Below are 20,142 nucleotides of genomic sequence, written 5' to 3' on the forward strand. Positions count from 1 at the left end.
TTTACCCATGCATTTAATTATGCTGACTTTAGTGTTACTCAGATGGAAAAGAGTGATTTCTTTTTGGAACATGGCAAGTTATTTATTGTTGCATGAGACTGAGACTGTCAAAGGCCCGAAAAACAGAGCGCGAAACAAAATTAAAACGAAGGGCCTTGTTTCGTCTTCGCAGAGAACAGAAAAAAACTCAGGCCCATAACTCCAAGTTGAGAGAGAGAGAGAGAGAGTCGCTGCATACTGGCGTCGAGGAGAGAGAGAGAGAACGAGAAAAAAAACATTACCAAGAACAACCCCCCAAAAAAAAAAAAAAATTCTCCCGAGAGGGAAACCAAAATTGAAAAGAAGAAATTCTTGTGTGTCCCTGAGAAATTGGGTTGCTTCTTCGAATTGAAGCTTAAAGCAAAGGGGTTTGTTCATTCTTCAGGGAAACCCTAGGAGGGAGGGAGAGAGAGAGAAGAACCTAATTTGATTGCCCGAGTTCTGTGCCCTAGCTTTGCCTTGCCTCAAAATTCAGGTCCTTCACTCTTCTTCTTCTCAAACCCTAAAGTCCTGCTTTGCTGGAGTCTCTTTCTGATTAGGGCAAATGTTGATTGAGTCGTCTTTGTAACTCTTTACCTCCTTTTTTAGCTTCTAAAATGTGCAACAGTGTTCCTAGGCACGACATTAACTAGCTTAGCTGATCATCTCAAGTGTTCAACTTTGGTAGCTCTAGCTCTTTATGCGTTATGCTGCTTTTCTTCATGTGTTGTTAGAATGGTAGCGACGTTAGAATAATAGTGATGATTCTCTGAAAGCATCTTTATGTGTTTTTTCTCAGTTTAAGGTGTTAGAATTAAATGGGACATCCAAGCTGGTGACGCATGGAAGCGTTTCGGGATATCTTCTAGTAAATGCTGAGGTTGATTCCATTCCATGGGAGGAGTTATCGATAGTGGAGGTGGTATTGGTCTCAAAACGTCTCCGTGCCCAACGGCTATTGAGAAGGCTCAAGCTGAGCTAAGGTATTTTCGAGAGTGAGACACTCTACTTCTTCTTCTGCCATGTGCTTAATCATCACTCTAAAATTTGTTAACGAATATGCTTGGTTCTAACAGGCAAGAGTATGATGTCCGTGAGGAAAGGAGGAGAGAATTGGAGTTTCTCGAGAAAGTAATGATTTACATATTTTGCTATTTCCCTCTTCTCTTTCCTTTTCGGGAAAACTTATTTCTTACTCTTCTATCTTCTTCAGGGAGGTAATCCCTTGGATTTCAAGTTTGGTATTGCAACTTCACTTAGCTTCCAGTCTACATCACTCACAGATCAGCAAGCTGAGCATTTTGTCAACAGGTATACTTGGTTTCTTTTTTTCTTTTTTCTTTTTTTTGTAGTTTCCCATTCAGTGTCATGGATTAACGTATCATTCTTTACCTATAAACCCCACAGTGAAGTCAAGGGTAGTTTTGCTCTGACTCCCTCACCACGTGGAGACTCTGCGGAGAGTAGTGGTAGACCTGTAGTTCCTACACTTTCTGAACCCAATACAGCGGATAATCTTCTACTGTTTGATTCTGGAAATAAGTCAGTTGAGGGAGAAAACAATTCGAAATATCCTAATACGCAAAACAGAACGTCCGAGTCAGAACGTAACCAGAATACCAAAGAAACAGAGGATTCCGCCATCTTTCGACCGTATGCTCGTAGGAACAGAACAAAAATAAATCGGGATCCAGCACGGTCAAGCTCTATGGATTTAATGCAGAACCGTGGTGGTCTTGCAACCTCTACTCGCAGAGGATCAGTGGACGGAAAGGGTTGTATTCCTGACGCAGCCAATCAAAAGGATAAGCAAACAACCTCTGTATCTTGTCCACTATTTGCAAATTCAAATGGTACTATCGTTCCAAAAAATGTAGTTCCTAGCAATCTACTGAATACCAAGGTGGATGGTGGACCTGTCATACGAGAGGATGCTGCTGGATCCAGATCTAGTCTATTGATAGATGAAGCAGACACAGCATGTAGAAAAAGCTCCGCAGATGGCCTGGCTGAGAAGAAGGCATGCCTAGTTTTGAATAATACAGAGATTGGTTCGCCTAAAGCTGCAGCAGTAGCTGGCCAGAAAAATAATTATACCCAATTCAATGAGCTAGGAGATTCTACTGGCGAAAAGGAAAGTTTAACAGATAGAGGAGTTGCAGGGACAAAAGGGTTAGAGTCTTCTCATGCTAACAACGTAGAAGTAGATGTAGATACTGGAAGAGATCTTTATAAAGTGGACAAACTCGACTCAGATGAAATCTCTATGCAGAAGGCTTCCAGAGTAGAAGGGTTGCTTAATCAAACAGTTGATGAACTGACGATTGAGGATGAGAAAGGCCGATCTACCACCATTACTGGTGAATGCAGTCCTACGCGTGAATTGCAGACAGTCAAAATTGAAAATGAAACCTACAGAAGTACACCTGAGCTGCAAAATGAAGAGAAATGTTCTGACACTGAGAGAAAGCTTCAACATGGGTTGGTTGTACACGAAAATGACAAGAAAGTTGGTAGTGTTTTAGCTAACAACCCTAGCAGCTCTTTGAACCCTGCAATCCCTCAGGCATCTGTAAATGCAAATTCCAGCGTGGTTGGTAATAACGTATTGTCAGGAACTGACGTTGAAGCATTAAAACATCAGCCTTGCTCAGATGGGGGCTCAAAAGTGTTAGATAGTGTGAAGGAAGACTCTATTCTTGAGGAGGCACGAATTATACAGGTTATCTTTTTCAACTTGGCTTGATGATCATGATCTTAAGCTGTTGGGGTTTTCAGTTACTTATATACCTATTCATCTTTTTATGTCTGACATAATACACTTAACAGTTAAAGAGAAGAAGAATTGCCGAGTTATCTTGTGGTACTGCACCTGTGGAGGTTCGTGAGAAATGTCAATGGGATTTTGTCCTTGAAGAAATGGCATGGCTGGCGAATGATTTTGCGCAGGTCTGTTTTAGTTGAATCAGCTTTCTGATTTAAATTCTGCATAGCTGCATGGAAATCGCTGCATTCTGTGGATTGTTGTTCTGTTTGTTTCCAATAGCATATGGAGGCTCCTATGCATAAATGAGCTTTTGCCCACATGTTAGCCGAACATTTTTCGTTGATAGTGCTTGTTCTTTATTCTCACCTTTTTCTTTTCGTCTTTTAGGAGCGCCTTTGGAAAATGACTGCTGCTGCACAAATTTGCCATCGAGTTGCTTTGACTTCTCAGCTGAGATTGGAGAAACAAATTCAGTACAGAAAGCTGAAAAATATAGCTTCAATCCTATCTAATGCTATCTTGGAATTCTGGAGTTCTGTGGAGGTTCCTGGGGAGCTGGAGGAGACAAACTTGGGAATTAATAAGGTATTTGACTGCAGACCTCTTTTGTGGTTTTTGATGGCAATGGTGATCATGTGGCTCTTCCCTTTTCTTTAAAGATCAGAATTATGCATATATGAACACATACATACACGTAGCTCCAAAAAAAACACACGTACATACACAGTTGTTAAATTAAAGTACTGACAACATCGATGTCCTGAAACCATAGTGTTAAGTTTCTGTGTACACTGTAAGCAATCTACTGATAAATCCTTTGTTTAATTTATTAGCCGGATCTTTCTTATCTGCTTGAATTGTCTTCCATTTTTTACCTCCAGGAATCTCTGGTTCTTTTGCTTCCTATGTTTTTGTTTTGTAAACTTAATGGTATCTTGCGTTGTAATACCGTGCACATCTGCAGGAGACGTGCCAAGAATCTAATTGTGATAGTGGCAGAAAATCTTCTGCGGGTGTCAGGGAGTATGCAAGTAGATTCTTGAAGTATAACAATTCTTCTGTTCCCTATCATTCAGCTGCACCATCGACACCCGACTACATGTGTGACGCAGAAATATTGGATGTATCTCTTGTTGACCATCAGCTAACAGAAGTATGAAATTTTGTTAACTTTTTCTGCAGTCTCAGTTGAATATTATCGCTGTTGATAGCTCTATAATGCTGATTGAGCTTTGTTACTGTGCAGGAAAGCCTATTTTATTCAGTTCCATCGGGTGCAATGAAGGTGTACCAAATATCTATTGAGACCCATCTCGCACACTGTGAGGTATGTTATAGACTCTCATATTGTAATCTTGATTACACCTATTTTCCTGAAAATTTAAATCTGGTATCCGAAGATGTTTAACAGTATTTATTTGTTCCCAGGAGTATGGAAACAGCATGAAGGAGGAGGTTGATACATCAGCCTATGATGCTGCTGGAGGTATGAACAATAATTGGTTGGTTAAGCTTCACCTGCTAGTAATAATTTACTGACATTTTTTCTCCATTGTAGATATAGAATACGATGTCACAGCGTTTGATGAGGATGAAGGAGAAACGAGTGCCTATTATCTTCCTAGAGCTTTCGAATGCAGCAAATCATTTAATTTAAGCCACAAAAAAAGGAAGAATTTGATGAAGTCACATTCTGCCCGGTCTTATGATCTTGGAGCTGATTTACCCTACGTTAACTACACAGGTGGGTCTAACTCATCAAATTTGAGGGCGAAAAGGCCTGCTAGTAATATAAATGTCGGCTCAGTTCCGACGCGCGTGCGCACTGCTTCCAGGCCGAGGATTGTGGGTTCTTTTGGATATGCTACTGCTGGGAGCTTACCAGTGCCGTCAAAGACAGATGCATCTAGTGGGGATACTAGTTCTTTTCAGGATGAGCAAAGTAGTCTGCCTGGTGGATCAACATTTCAAAAATGCACAGAGGTTGAATCAAGTGGTACCTTTGAGAAGCAGTTACCTTATGACATGGCTGAAACGTCAGGAAAACCTAAAAAGAAGAAGAAGATTCATCTGGTAGTTTGCTATATGAGCATCTCTTGCTTTTTTGCTAAGAAATAGTTGCTATCTGTTTTACTCTACATTGCATTGTAATTTATGTTTCATTTGTTGCAGGGGTCTGCTTATGACCAAACCTGGCATCACGATTCATCAGTCCATGCTGAACAGGTGATTTCATTGGTAAAATCTTGTGAACAAATGTTTAGGAAAAGTATGCCGGAAGTTTACGTGGTGTGTTCTACTCAATGTTTGCTTGCTAAAATGAAAAGTTTGCTACCAGCTGGATTGGTTCGATGTTTGTAATCTATTCTTAGGATTGAACTGTTTATTATTTGCTTCCGTTTTTCATCTTGTAGAGGTGGCTGCTTGTGTTGACAGTTTCATATTTCTTGTAATGAGAACTTTAAGCTAGATAGTTGGCAAATATGTACGCTGTACTAGTAATTGACTTCCCGTAAAAAGTTCTAACGTGTCCTTATTTTGGCAGAAGGACCACTGGAAGAAGCGACCAGAGAATCATTTTGATACGAATGGTATTATTTGCAAATTTCTTTTTACTCTCTGATGCATTGTAATTATAAAAATAAAATGTGGGATACTGTTTAGTTTACTAGTTATAGACCTAGAATTGAAGATTTGACCCAAAAAAAAAAAACTAGAGTAGAAGGTTGTAGTTTGGATTAATTCAACTGATTTTGGAAACTAGCATATGGTTTGTCGACGTGTTCCCTTTTTATGTCTCAAATGCGTGAGTTCTAATTCGTTGACATATTTTGATTGTATCTTATAAGGTCTGTACGGTCCTCATGCAAAGAAGCGAAAGACCACCAAGCAATTGGTGGAGAACAATTTTGATGGGGTCATGGGTCTCACTGGATCAATTCCTTCTCCGGCAGCTTCCCAGATGAGCAATATGTCCAACTCCAACAAATCTATCAAATTTATTGGAGGGCGTGATAGGGCCAGAAAAATAAAAGGCCTTAAGGTATGTGCTGTTGAAGTTTTGTTAACTCCTCCAGTCGCTTTTTTGAACTTGAAATTTTGATTTACGCAGATTTCTTCTGGCCAGCATGGTTCTGGAACTACGTGGTCACTATTTGAGGATCAGGTGTTCTATTTTTCATCTTCTTTAACATCAATATACTGTTAGGTTGTACGAATATCTAATTACTTCCCACCATTTAGGCGCTTGTTGTCTTGGTGCATGACATGGGCCCTAACTGGGAGCTAATTAGTGATGCAGTGAATAGCACTCTTAAAATCAAGGTAAGTTCATTTTGGGATTCTTTCCTTGGTACATTTCCAATTGAGTGGCAGAACTATACTTCAGTTGATTTACTGTTTGTTTCTATTCTAGTGAACATTTGGGCTTCGTTACTGGCTGATTGATTTGAGTATTGTTACCCGCATTCTTAATTGATTTTACAGTGTATATATCGTAATCCGACTGAGTGCAAGGAGCGGCATAAGATTCTGATGGACAAGACTGCCAGTGATGGGGCTGATAGTGCTGAAGACTCGGGGACTTCACAGTCTTATCCATCCACTTTACCTGGCATACCGAAGGTTTTTCTTTAGCTCTGAGACGCTGAATAAAGTTTCCACTATGTTAAGACTAATTCAAATACCCATAATATGTTTGTTATATTCAGGGAAGTGCAAGACAGTTGTTTCAGCGACTGCAAGGGCCAATGGAGGAAGATACCCTGAAGTCCCATTTTGAGAAAATTTGTTTAATTGGGAAGAAGTTACACTGTAGAAAGACACAGGTTGGTTCACCTAGTACTTTGTTACTGTTTGCAAGCTTATTACCTGAAACTAGTGAACTTTCTTTCTGCATTTGTTTCTCCGTTCTTATTTCAAACGTTGTGATAGTTCAAGTTTTAGTTTCTGAGTCCCTGTTGGAAATGACTCATAGTTTCGGAGTCTTCTCAAGGTTTCCACGAAATTAAGTTTTTAAACTGCACTGGAATTGGTAAACGCTTTTGCTTCTAGAAATCCGAGATATGGAATTCCAGAAGATAGACTGTCTTGTCGTTTTATAGTCAGATTTTATGGTGTAGAAGGCATGTTTCAAAGCATATCTGCAAACTTGGCCAATAGTTGCTAATGTCATTAAGAACCATTACGTTGTAGTTTGAAGTTTAAATCTCCTAAGGTCCTATATTGTTTCTTGTTGCTAATTCTGTCTGTTTCATCGACCTTCAAGAATGATGGTCGTGATCCGAAGCAGATAGTACCAGTTCACAATTCACAAGTCATGGCTCTTTCTCAAGTATTCCCGAATAATTTGAATGGAGGTGTTCTAACGTAAGTTTTGGTGTTTCCGTATATATACATATTTACTGACAACTACTTCCGCGATTCTGATATTTGCTACTCTCTGGATGAAGGCCCCTTGATCTCTGTGATGCGTCAACTTCAGGTCAAGATTTATTTTCACTTGAAAGTCCAGGTTCACATCCGGGTCTTCCAATGTCGAATCAAGGGACGCCAGTGCTCCCTACTTCTGGAGCCACTCCATCCACTTCGGGATCATCTGGTGTGGTTCCGGGTAACAATTTACCAACCACACCTGGTCTACACAGTACTTCTGCAAGGTAGACATGTAATGAATAGTTTGTTTGGGTGAATGCACACGTTTCTGCATCTCCGCTCAATGTACTCGAGGATTGTTACTTCTTTTGGTTTGTTTATATAGTTTTTTCTTTTTTTAGGGATGGTAGATTCAACGTTCCTAGAGGGTCTTTACCACTTGATGAACAACACCGACTCCAACGACATAATCAGATGTCATCGGGTAAAAACCTGCAGCAGAATTCTATATCAACTCATGGAGCTGTCTCAGGATTGGGACATCGCGTGGTTCCTGGTGTAAACAACACCACGGGCGTAAGTGGAACGAACAGGGGCACACCCGTGTCGAGTGGCTTTCAAGGGATGGGCTCACCAGCAATGCCAAATAATGTTAGCATGCTGTCCTCTGGTATGGTGGGAATTCCAAACTCTGGAAGAGGAGCTTCTCAAGGAAACTCCATGCTCAGGCCTCCTCGTGAAGCCGTTCAGCATATGATGCGGGTGAGCAACCTGGCTTTTATTTACTGCTATGCTAACTGTTACAGTAAAATTTATGATTACTTGCATGAGGGAACGTAGCATTTACTTCCCCACCCGGAAAATTTTATCTGACACCTTGGTTTAGTTTGTATACGTTCAGTTTCAGCGCTTCTGATTTTTTTTTCCTACCGCTGCTAGATTGACTTTTGAAACTTTTTGACACTATTACGAACAATCCAGAGATGATTAAACTGATATGCCTGAGTTTCTGATGCAGGCTGCTCAAGGGAACAGTCAAGGGATCCCAGCTTTTGGTAGTTTGAGTTCTGGATTTACCAACAACCAGACAACTTCTGTTCAGTCGTTCCCAGGCCATGTTTCCCAGCAGCATCAGATGCCACAGCAGTCGCATGTACTTGGCAACTCGCATAATCCTCAGCTCCAGAGCCCAAACCTAAGTCATGCCACTGGGGCACAGCAAGACGGATTTGCCCTCCGTCAAAGGCAAATGCACCAGAGGTATATACAGCAACAGCAGCAGCTCGCAGCATCTAACACCACTGTGCCACATGGACAACAACCTCAGGGAACTTCTGTTTCTCCTCCTCCACAAAAAAGTCCTCAGCCTCAACCACCTGTTTCGTCTCAGCCCTTACCAGTGCCCTTAATGTCGACCTCTCCTAATATTAGTGCTATGGCACAACAGAACCCTCAAAAGTCTCAGTTGCTTCTTCATGGTCTTGGTAGGAATCCTCACTCTGCTGCTCCTGGAGTGAACAATCAAGCTGGAAGACAACGGCAGCGGCAACTCCAGCAGCAATCTGGAAGACAACATCCACACCAGCGACAGCCAACGCAAGGTCAGCAGCCGAGTAAACAATCAAAGGGGATGGGTAGAGGAAACATGATCCATCAGAACATCACTGTTGAGCAGTCACACCTGAATGGTCTCACCATGCCCCCAGCAAATCAGGCTACCGAAAAAGGAGAGGCAGTGGTTCCAGTTAGGCCTGATCAGCAACGGCCCAAAGCATTTCCTGGAGCTACATCTCCGTCCCAACAACAACAACAGGTACAGTTACCTTCAGACGATTGCATTCAAGGCCAGAGCTCATCTGCGGCCTCATGTAACGTCTTATCGACGTCTAGCCCGTCAGTTTCACCAGCAGTTGCACCTTCCAACCATCAGCATTTATTACTACACCAAAAGCAGCGCAATCAGGTGCAGCCAACAGCTCAGCGAATTGTTCATCAGAATCATCTAGGTAAGTCTGAATTAGCAACGAAGTCCCAAGCTGAATTTGTGGCACGTGTTCCGCAGTCTGTCACCAGTACCACACAAACAGCTAGTGGAATAAGTACGAGCAAGGGTATGCCTCAAGTGAGTAATGATTCGAAAAAAGTTAAAGCAGTTGGTTCTATTGCTATGCCTTCTCCAATTGCATCGGATCCTCCATCAAATGCCGCCTCTGTGCAAAGCGCTGCTCCTAAAGTAGCAAACAGTTCTAATACAGATTCAGCTTGTAGTAATCCGGTAACAACACCAAACGAAGGACTAGCGCAGAAGCATTTGCCTGCTGGCGTACCTTGTCAGGAGCTCAAGGGCGTGATACAGAGACAACCATCCCTACCTTCAGTGGAACAGAGACGACCAAAGTTGCCAGAGCAGCTGACTGTACAACATCAGAAACATCTTGCTTCTGATCATCAGCCTCCTCAACTGGAAGAAGCACAAAAACTACCATCTCCCAAGCCCCCTGACACAAAAGTGGAATGAGAGGCACATCAGATGAAACCTAGAACCTCTGAGTAGTTGTAAATCCTGCAAAGGGTTATGCTGGCCCTGTGCAGTTACTCAAAAACTGGTTTGTACAGAGTCGGGGTCTTCGCTTTGTGGCATTAAACATCATCAAGTGGGTGGTCTTTGGATATGGCTGAGATGGTGTATAACTTAAACATTGGTTTTTTTCCAGCCAAAGTAAATTGTAAACTCTGCAGGTTTGAGTTTGCATATTGGATGGGGGCAGAGGAAGATAAACGGAGAAAGAAGGTGGATAGATAGATTCATGATGGTCTTTTTGACATCTATGTAAATTACCGCTGCATCATAGAGAGAAGTCATCTCATGGTTTGGGAGAGTAGAAACAGTTTATAATGTTTTGTATAGAAGTCTGCTCTTCCACTCCTTTTTCTTTGTTTCCTCATCATGTGGCATATATTTAGGGCCCTTAGTAGCCTTTTCTTTTTGTTTGTTCCTTTCTAATTTCGACTCTTGTGAGGGCTAGGTTAGTTTAATTTAAATGTATTATTGTTTTTACTTTCCTCTTATGGCTGGTTATAAATGGGAAAACAAGCAAAAGAGAGACCATATGCTTCCATGCTCCCATGACACTGGATTTCATATGCATATCTATTATTAGACCAGCACAATCTTTTGTTTTGTTGAAGAAATAAAATGTATTATTTCGATCTCTCATTTTGTCTTTATTGCAACAATTCTCCACCAGTTTTAACGAATCTGTCTCTTGGGGCTGGATTGATGAAGTCGATCCGATAGTTCGATGAGTAGAAGCACAACATAACACGCGGCCAGGGTTGTGATAAAGATACCATACAAGACTATAGAATTCAGAGGTATATATTTTAGCATTTTTCTTTTAAACACTTGCCCATTGATCTTAGAGAAAAATAGTAAGAACCATAGCAGATTGTTCATTCAAAAAACCAAAATGTCTCATTCCAATATTTTAAGTTTACAAGCTACCAAAAGCACAAACAAAATTCAAAAGGTAGAATAGAGACGAGCACCAAAGCAAGTATTAAACCAAATAATAGATGCCAATTCTCAGTACTTGATGGGTGCAAGAACATCAAGCTGGGATCCAAGCTTCTCCTCTGCAACCTTCTCAGCCTTAGTCCTGAGCTTGATGAGCTGCTTCTTACGCTCATACATAGCCTGTGACCTCTCCTTTCTTTTGACCTCAAGCTCCTGCAAATCATCATACCAGATGTAAAATCCACTAAAATGATTGCCTCACAAGTAAAATGATTGTACAATGATATGATCCAAATTTGTGAGTTAAAACATAAGTAGGATTCAAACACTACTTTTTACTACAGGGGACTAGTTCTGATTGTACCTTAATGGTATCGTAATGGTTCCAGCCAACCTCAGAAGACAGACGGCCCAACAAGCAGTACTTGTGACCAGCCTGGAGCCTCAAAACCCTACGCAAAAACAAAAAGGGGAATAATTAGAAAACCAGTTGGAAGACACTAGACATTTTCAATAGCTATGAGCAAACAGAAGAGTTGAAAAGGATATTTACTTGAGAGCATCAGGAATAACCATTCTCTTGACCTTGTCGTAAGGTGGTGGGACTCCTTCAAAGACCTTCAAGCGTGCAAGAGCAGCAGCTCCACGCTTGGTCTTGTGTGGAATCATACTGCCACAACAACCAAATATAATCAAAAACATATTATCACAAAACTTCCAAACTACAGCAATACATTTCCAAACAAATGTCTGAGTAATACAAACTACACAAAGCATGAAAGCCAAACACTTTCTGTAACCTAATACAATCACTAATGACCCCATGTAATTGCAACTACTGATACAAGCACCCTACAGTATAATTTTCATTTTCATTTTCAAGAAAAAAATTCACATAATGATGAAAAGGCCGACACTTTCTGTAACCTAAGCCATTGATACAAACACCCAACACTCCAACACGTGTACAAGTTCAAAAAGTGAAGAGATTAGACAACGAACCCACGAACGGTACGCCAGAAGATCTTAGAGGGAGCCCTGAAGTGAATGGGACCGTGAGAAGGTTTAGTGTTCATGCGTTTCCTCATAAACCTCATGTACTTCATCTTCTGTCGAACCAATCCACCTGACAGGCATATCTCCTCGCATCTGACGACAACGACTCTCTGCCCGTTGAGCAGCTCCTTGGCGATGATCGAAGCAAGACGGCCCAGCATGTGGTGCCTTGCGTCGACCACGACGCGCTTCGCGCATATCCCTGACCCGGACACCATTTTTTCTTCCTCTCGATTCGACTGGTTCTCTCTCTCTCACTGCTGCTCTTCGGAGAAAGGTTGCCACTTGAAAAAAATGGCGGCTTTATATGAGCGCTCCCCTATTGAATTAGGGTTTCTCTTAAACCTAATGTGATTGGGCTTTTAGTGTGATAGTTTAGGCCCAATAAAGGGTCTTCTTAGCTTTCTTTCGACTTTTGTTTTGGATATTGGGGGACTAATGACATGCACCATTTAAGTTTGATCAAAAGCTTTCTCTCTTCCTGTTCTTGATTTGCTTGTAATCTCGTCGCGAGGTTATGTTTCTGGAAAATGGCTGACGTCCTCTTCTTCTACAATTCATAAGTTACTTCATTGATTTTTGACTGTTTTGTAAATTTGTTGTATGGTCAATCTTGATTAGCTAAATGAATTAAAATGGTAGCTGTAGGGTTCTTGGTCCACTGGTAACACTTTAATCAAACTCAGATCAATGAGTATGTGTCAATGAGTATAGAGAATATTTCAAAGCTGCTCTCCTCCACTGTGTGTTACTAACAATGGCTAGCTTGCCCATGTGTTTAATGTTCCACTGATAACGCTTGATCGGTAAATAGTATTATTTCCATGTGTTTAAGGGTGACAAAACCAAGAATGCTACACTTCCTTTAGAGCTGTAAAATGATCATGTGATATTATTATCAGACAAGATGCACAGTGGTGTTAAACGCTTGTGTAGGGAACTAGTAATAGGAATCGACATCATTATTTAATGTGTTGGTTCATCCGATGAACAAATGATCCAAAGAGGGCACATACTTACATAAACCAAGAAACAAAACTCAGCTGCTAACTTGGACTTTTGATGAAAAAAAGGTCCAGAAAGCGAGACAGTGATTGCAGTACCAATAAAGAAGAGAGAGAGAGCGATGGAAGCATATTGCTGCAAGCCTTGTCCAGTTTGCATATAATTGTGAAGTATTATTGAGTTGTGTTTCAAAAGAACAAAAAAAGTATTGTTGAGTTTATTTAACTAAATAGTAAATTTATAATGTACAACTTTTTTTTTGCTAAAAACAACTATATATTTATTCGAATAGGATAGTTATTTAGATAGTTGTCTACATATCTAAGATAGTTATTTAGATAGCTTGTCTACATATCTAAGATAGTTATATAGATATTTAGATAGATATCTAATTATCTAAGTTCACTACTTTTTTAGTTATCAATTTAGAAAGCTGTCTATATAGTTAGGTAGTCTTCTATTTAATTAATTTAGATAGTTACTTAACTATAGTTTGGATAATTGTCCATTGAAGATATCAGCGAACATATGCAAGTGTTGAAAAGCAATACTCGTTGGTTACTGTATAATAAGATAAGAGGAGCGAATTTCAGAGATGATTTACTAAAATAAAATGTGGCCCTAGATGTAATTTTTCTGTGATATAGTTGGTTACTTTAAGATATATTACACATATTTATATCGCATTTATTATTTGGAAAAATAAAACAGCTTTGTAGCAATATATGATTGATTTGCTCCTACAATTTCATTAACAAGCCTGCAACCTTCTGTGAGTTGGTACAATTACACGCGTGTGAAACGCCAAACTTTCAGACTCGTATAATACGGAGAGGACAGTAGCAATAAAGAAGAGAGATCGAAAAGCCTGTGAGTGACGAACGTTTTTGTTCAGAAGAGTTTGCCACTTTTGCAACTTGAATCCAAAGTTTTATGACTTGTAAAGTAAAATCAGATGGCAGAGGAGAACCACAAACTCAGACAAATAACAAGCTTGAGAAGACTATGATGAAATGATTGAAGAATATGTAGCCAGTAAAAAACATTTAGAACTATTTTTTTATTTTATTGCAAATTAGAGAGATTAAAACATTACATTATTACCTTAACTAACAAGTTAACCCCCAACCCCTCAAAAACCCCTAACATAAGGGGTTTTTATTAAGGCTAGTCTTTGTTAGTCTGTGTGCAATTTTGCATTGCCTCTGTTCCAACACAGATCTTCCTAATAAATCACACAACTTTACAGCATAATGTTACATCAAACACACATTCATGGTACCACCACTTTGATCCATTCGTAACGTCCTGGCAATGGATTCTCCGACACAATATCAAAGTTGTACCTGCAAAACCATTAAACTTCATCAAAATCAGGCAAGAAACTCTCAAACTCACGATCACAGTGTCTGAGTGAGGATTTTTACTTTTCAGCGAAGCATCTCTGTTGCTGCTGCTCTGCGAATGCAAAGAAGTCTTCAATCTCATTAGACGAAGGAACACTTTGTGTAGCTTCTTCTGAGCCTCTTCTTAAGCTACACGGCGTCGTTTCTCTGAGTCAAGAACAAAAATGCATATTAAAGAACTCAAACTATCATCTCTCTGTCTGTAAACAGAGTAATATATAGATTTTCACTAAAGTTACCTGTCTCCTGATTCGAGCTCGGAACCTTTCTCTCCAAGACTACAACCAGACTCCGATTTCACCAAGTTGCTACCACAATCTTCTTCCAGATTCGTGGTCGGCTCTTCTGACGACACGGAGGTGGCTCTAGGGTTCGTCGTTTGTCGTTTACCGACACTGTTTATAAGCTGTTTCTGCTGTTGTTTCTTTGTCTCGGCGAGTAACGGAAGCTTGACGAGACGGCGGCTCCGGAGCTGGAGGTAACGAAATGAGTCAGCGTCGACGGACGGCGGAGTTGAGTGAGATCGGAGACGATGCAGGGCGAGGTTCTTGGCGGCTCTGGTGCGAAAACGGAAGCGGTTTGGTGAGAGATGTCTTTTATGGAAAGGGCTCCGCTGGCGATCTTTGACTTCTTTATGTATTTTCCCATCTCTGAATCGGGGAAGATGATCGAAGGAATCTCTGGTGGAGAGTGAAAGGAGGGAAACGATGAAGAAGAAAGAAAGAAAGTGATTTTTAATCTTAAAAGTGAAAAACAGAAAGGACAACGGAAAAGGTCTTTAGTGAGAAAAAAATAGTGAAATGTTTCTAGGGAATTGGTTTTCTCCATAGTGTTTATTTTAATGTCATACTCTCTCCGTATTAATTTAAGTAATTTTTAATAATTTTTATTTTTTCAAAATAAGTGATGTATTTTAAAATTTAAGTAAAATTTAATCACTTGAAATATTGTATTTTAAAATTGGTTGAATTAGTATGATTTAATGCTACTTTTATGCAACCAAAATAAATTATATAAAATTTTAAACTTTCTTATTCATTGTAAAAAAAATTAAAACCCACTTAAAATAATACGAAGAGAGTATGATTTATTAATTTTGATTAATTAACTTTACATGTGTGTAATTTTTTGTCCAAAAATTAAGTATGATATCAAGATTTAAAAGTGTAGAAAATGGCATTATTCTCATTATTGTCTACACCAGGACCGTCTAACAGCACGTTAGTGGTGCGGTCGAACAGAGTCTAAATCAATTTTTTAAAAAAAATTAAGAGTTTCTAAAAATAAATATATAAATTATGATAAAAAAAACTTTAATTTTTCATACATTATACTGAATTTAGAGTTTATAATTTCAAAAATACATCAAATATATATAAATGAAGTTGTATTTTTTTTTAAATTACTCGATTGCATTGTTAAATATACAATTAATATTTTTTGAACAGAGTATATAAATAATTCGAGACGGCCCTGGTCTACACGAACAACAAATTCAGATTCACACAGAGTGAATAATACAATCTTTTTTATAAGTTATATGAAAAGATGATGAATTTTTTCAGCCATTTGACCAAAACATAAATTTTGTTATATCTTTAAAAGATGTGTTTTTTCACAGAATAACGAAAGTAAATTTAGAGAAAATATAGAGCATGAAATAAGTAAAAATGTTCGTTGTGGTTCCATATATTAAATATACAAATTTTTTATTTTGAAGATAAGATAAATACATTCTATGTTTAAAGATGCAATAAAATAATAATATTTGGTGGTAAAATAAAAAACTATTTCAAAAAATAATAATATTAGTATGATTTATGAGTGGTTGATGCAGCAACATATATAAAGAAAATAATGGTGCCGAAAGTAACAAATACTATAAGAATAAAGACCAATTAGATTACATTAATTATTTCAGTAGACCGTCTTTTGTTCAGACATGAACGAATCCACACCTGAAGTGTAAAAAAGGGTACTGTAATTGATTACATGTGTGGATTAATTCTTTTTTTGCTTGATTGCGCTGCTATGTATATCAAAAATGTATTGATTTTGGTTATAGTGCAGCCCTTTAACAAAGGTTAATCATCTATTTGTCCAATTTCACCTAAAAGTACACATTGTAAAAGAATATACTATATGACATCAATTTTTGTTCTTTTAAATTTAAACAGCTGACTTATAAATCAACATCGTATGGCTGATCACTTATTTATTTATTTTGGATTTATTAGCATTGGATTCCCTAATCCTCTTTAATATCCTTTGTTTGCCGCTACGACGTAACATCTCAACAACCGTAACGTTCTTTCGATACATATGAAATAACATATGAAATAACATATCAGAATAATTCTACTGGTTGAAGTGTTTTTTAAATTTAGTTTAGGTCGTAATCAAAATTTAATTCTATTGCCATGGTTGTCGGTTGATAGGTGCTACATAATGGTAATAGAATCTTTTATTTCTCATTGTTTCGGTAACCATCTGCTTTAAGTATTAAGTTCATTAACCCTTCGAACCAATGCATGCTAAATTAGCCATCTTTTATCACCAGTCAATACACTGGCTGAGCTGCATACGCGGACTGCAATATTACTGAGATATTTGATAAATGTGTATGTGCAATTTATTATACATTGTATATAACCCGTGAAATAATAACGTAAATTTCTGGTGAGGAAACTCACATTCCCAATAACTACATATCATAAGTTTATTTTGAATTGTTCTAGGTTTCCTATTTACTCTCTCTGTTTTATTATAAGTATCGTTTTAGACTTGTGCATACGGATTAAGAAAGCATTTAATTTTGCATATTTTCAATATAAAAACATCATTACCGATACAATTCAACCAATAGAAAAATAAAATAGAGAATAAAATTAATAAATTTGCATTGAAACTCTAAAACGACACTTATTTTACAACGAAAAAAATTCTCTAAAACGACACTTGATATGAAATGGAGGGAGTATATTATTAGTGCAAGATGAATTTCTATTAAAACTTAAAACGATCAAAGAGGATTTCAGTAATTATAATCCCTGCAACATAAGCACCTCGCAGTCTAAAGAAGTAAGGAGTGTGACTGTGGCAAGTGGACGTGCTACTAAACCCTTTCTCAGAAAAAAAAAGTGGACGTACTATTTTAACCACTACTTAGGGTAACTAATTAAACCGTTCGAAGAAAAAAACTAATTCAACCGTAGAATGAAACGCACACGTGCGATGAGTCCAGCAATCATGAAACAGGCTCAAATCTCGACTCCACCGAACCCCTAAAACAATATTCATATTAAAGAGCAAAGGACAAAGAAATATTAAATCATACAGTATGCAATGACCCTTATCACGTTCTCCCGCCCTTTTTTTCAGGGCGCCAAAAAGAACTGTTACCGCACGCGTTATTCGCGCGTAGTTTACACTTTCCAAGGGAAATAATTTGTTTTCTTTTGATAAAGTATACAAAAAGACAGAACCAGAGAAGCGATTTCCGACGCAAGAGCAATCGAGGCCCCCACCTCCGACCAATCAAATCGTAGCTGCCTCACACGCACTCAAAGGCGAATCTTTCACCGGTGGGTCCCTTTGATCCAGTTACTATTACGGCATTATCAATTTTTTTTTTTTTGATCAAAAGCATTATCAGTCCTCATTTTGGTTTTGATTTTATTTTCAGTTTACTGAATTTTTATTATGCAATTGTACACTCCTAGTTGGTTTGGTACAATTTTGCTTCCGGTTTACTGAATTTTTATTATGCAATAATGTACTCCTAGTTGGTTTGGTACAATTTTGCTTTCGGTTCGAACTATTAAGTAAGGGATGTTCATTCCAGAATGAGCCGATTCAAACCAAAATAAAAAAATGAAATGAAACGATATACAGTACATATATGTTATTATGTAAACCATTATGAATATGATCCAATTATAAACTTACCAACAGAAAAACTGACTATTTAAATATAATAACAAATAGTAGTATAATTAATTATATATATAAACTACAGTATAATATAAGTGAGAATATTTATATTCAAGATACTTTATTGTTAATATATTGATTTGAAATTTGCTTTTATTACTGTTTTAGTTTTACTTTTTGCATTATTTTAATATAAAAACCATTTCACAATTTTTAAGAAATTCTATTAGTGTTATTTTTATTAAAGTTAAAAAGTCAATTTGTATATTTTATTGTAATCTCATATGCTAGTGGTTGATTAGTGTTTCGCACAGAAAATTTGTCTTATCAAAATTTTCTTCTAAGATTTGTTTTATGTGAATATTTATTTATGTAGTTATTCCTTTTCTTTTTATCAGTATTTTCTTTTGTGATTGTTTGTTGTAGGAAATTAAGTACTCGTTAACTAAATTTTACGATATAATAATTGAGATGTTTAAAAAGAAATTATGATATATTTTTATTTTGGTGGTATACTTCTTTAAATATGTTCATTTTATTATTATTATTTTTTGCTATGATTATGCTCTATTTTAGTTTGGGTTATATTGTATCTTTGTGTATGTATGTTTTTATATCGGTATTAGAATTATGATTGAGTTTGTTCTGAATTCAATATAAAACATTTTATTTTATTTTATATTTATTTGAATACAATAACTTTATATCTTTTGTTACATTATAAAAACAAAATTTAAATTTGTTTATAGTGGTATTAGTTGGTGCAGTGTTTATAAATCATATTTTTTATCTTACCATAAATTTCATAAAAATGTAATTGTCTCACTTGGTTTTCAGTGTCTCTTTTACCTTAATTTTATAACAAATACAATAAAAAAAATCTTGGTCGAATAATATATCATGTTCTTATAACAAATAAGTTTAACACATAAAACATGAATGATATCTCATTCTTATGTTTGTTTGTAATTAAAATTTTAATTATACTCTTATAATTGTTGCCTTAGATGATACAAAAAAATAATTAATTATAATGAATTTTTAAAAGATAAATAAGCAGTTGAAAACTTATGCAGATCATTATTATTAAGAAATATAAAATTTTGTTTGAATCTATATTAATCTGCACACTAAGTAAACTTCATAACTAATTAAAATTTTCAAAATATGTTTCTTAAATGGCCTTATTATGTATTTTTATTATATATCAAAATTGATTATATATTACTACTAATTGTAAAATGTTTTTTACTTTATTAATATTCTCAGGTTGTTTGAAATAAATTACTTATATATATAAATGTTAGAATATTATTTTACCATAAATTTATATATTAAATAAAATATAGTCATACGTTTATCTCTTTGATATAAATTACTATTCTATTATTTTCAATGTATAATGCATAATATTTCTAGTTTATGATAAAGATGAAAATGTATTTTTGTATTCCTTTCAATTTATTTATATATATCTAAATTGAAATATTAGTAGATAAATTTTTAATATTAATTTCAAACCAATATATATATATATATATATATATATATAATATTATTATTTACTTTCACTTAAATGCCAAAATGATGTAATACACATAATGATGATATTTATTACAAGGTTTATATCTTTTTAATTGCATTATGCAGAAAATTTATAGTTTATGGTTAAAATGAAACAATGACTTTACTTATTCCTTTCAATTTGTTATATACATCTAAATTATGAAAATATAGATAATTTTAATATTCTTTTTAATATATATATTCTTTTTAATATATAGTTATATATTCTTTTTAAATATATATATTCTAGTTAAATATTAAAATTATGTGATATATGTGCAAATGTTAATGATATTAGTTAGAATTTATATCTATTTCAAAATAAATTTTTAGTTTTGAAGATATTAAAATCTTTAAAACATTTTAGTTTAATCAAATATATTAAATTAATAATTTGTTAGGAATTTATGTTTATTTTTAAAATTTCAGAGTTATATTTTATATAGATTTAAAGAAATAATTGATTATTAATATAGTTATAGACTATTAGATATTTTATT

General features: G+C 36.4%; 3 protein-coding genes across 4 annotated transcripts; 1 reads left to right on the top strand and 2 right to left on the bottom strand.

Annotated features, from left to right (window-relative positions):
• The first annotated feature begins 372 nt into the window (after positions 1-372).
• Positions 373-10,332, top strand: LOC108862019 (chromatin modification-related protein EAF1 B). 2 transcript variants are annotated; one of them, XM_018636028.2, is made up of 22 exons: positions 373-514; positions 818-1,001; positions 1,095-1,149; positions 1,232-1,329; positions 1,426-2,740; positions 2,848-2,967; positions 3,173-3,370; positions 3,750-3,938; positions 4,032-4,112; positions 4,214-4,271; positions 4,344-4,858; positions 4,958-5,011; positions 5,331-5,376; positions 5,635-5,828; positions 5,898-5,951; positions 6,029-6,109; positions 6,272-6,409; positions 6,496-6,612; positions 7,053-7,153; positions 7,237-7,443; positions 7,561-7,921; positions 8,178-10,332. In XM_018636028.2, the coding sequence occupies exons 2-22, from the start codon at positions 913-915 to the stop codon at positions 9,675-9,677; spliced, it is 5,571 nt and encodes a 1,856-aa protein (XP_018491530.1). In that variant the 5' UTR covers positions 373-514; positions 818-912; the 3' UTR covers positions 9,678-10,332. The 2 variants fall into 2 exon arrangements, with proteins under 2 accessions (XP_018491530.1, XP_056841942.1); XM_056985962.1 differs by having other exon boundaries at positions 824-1,001.
• Positions 10,333-10,589: 257 nt separating this feature from the next.
• Positions 10,590-12,015, bottom strand: LOC108856647 (60S ribosomal protein L13a-2). Its single transcript, XM_018630496.2, has 4 exons — positions 11,679-12,015; positions 11,230-11,346; positions 11,041-11,128; positions 10,590-10,889 (listed from the first exon to the last, which is right to left on the bottom strand). Exons 1-4 carry the CDS (start codon positions 11,948-11,950, stop codon positions 10,746-10,748), a joined length of 621 nt encoding a protein of 206 aa, XP_018485998.1. The 5' UTR covers positions 11,951-12,015; the 3' UTR covers positions 10,590-10,745.
• Positions 12,016-13,778: 1,763 nt separating this feature from the next.
• On the bottom strand, positions 13,779-14,877 carry LOC108857673 (cyclin-dependent kinase inhibitor 5). The gene is given in 4 exon segments (XM_018631684.2): positions 13,779-14,083; positions 14,165-14,290; positions 14,383-14,719; positions 14,722-14,877. Coding segments are annotated over 4 exon segments (606 nt in total). The 5' UTR covers positions 14,792-14,877; the 3' UTR covers positions 13,779-14,010.
• Between the last annotated feature and the right edge of the window lie 5,265 nt (positions 14,878-20,142).

Source organism: Raphanus sativus, chromosome 5 (genome assembly GCF_000801105.2).
Source record: "Raphanus sativus cultivar WK10039 chromosome 5, ASM80110v3, whole genome shotgun sequence".
Classification (NCBI taxonomy): Eukaryota; Viridiplantae; Streptophyta; class Magnoliopsida; order Brassicales; family Brassicaceae; genus Raphanus; species Raphanus sativus.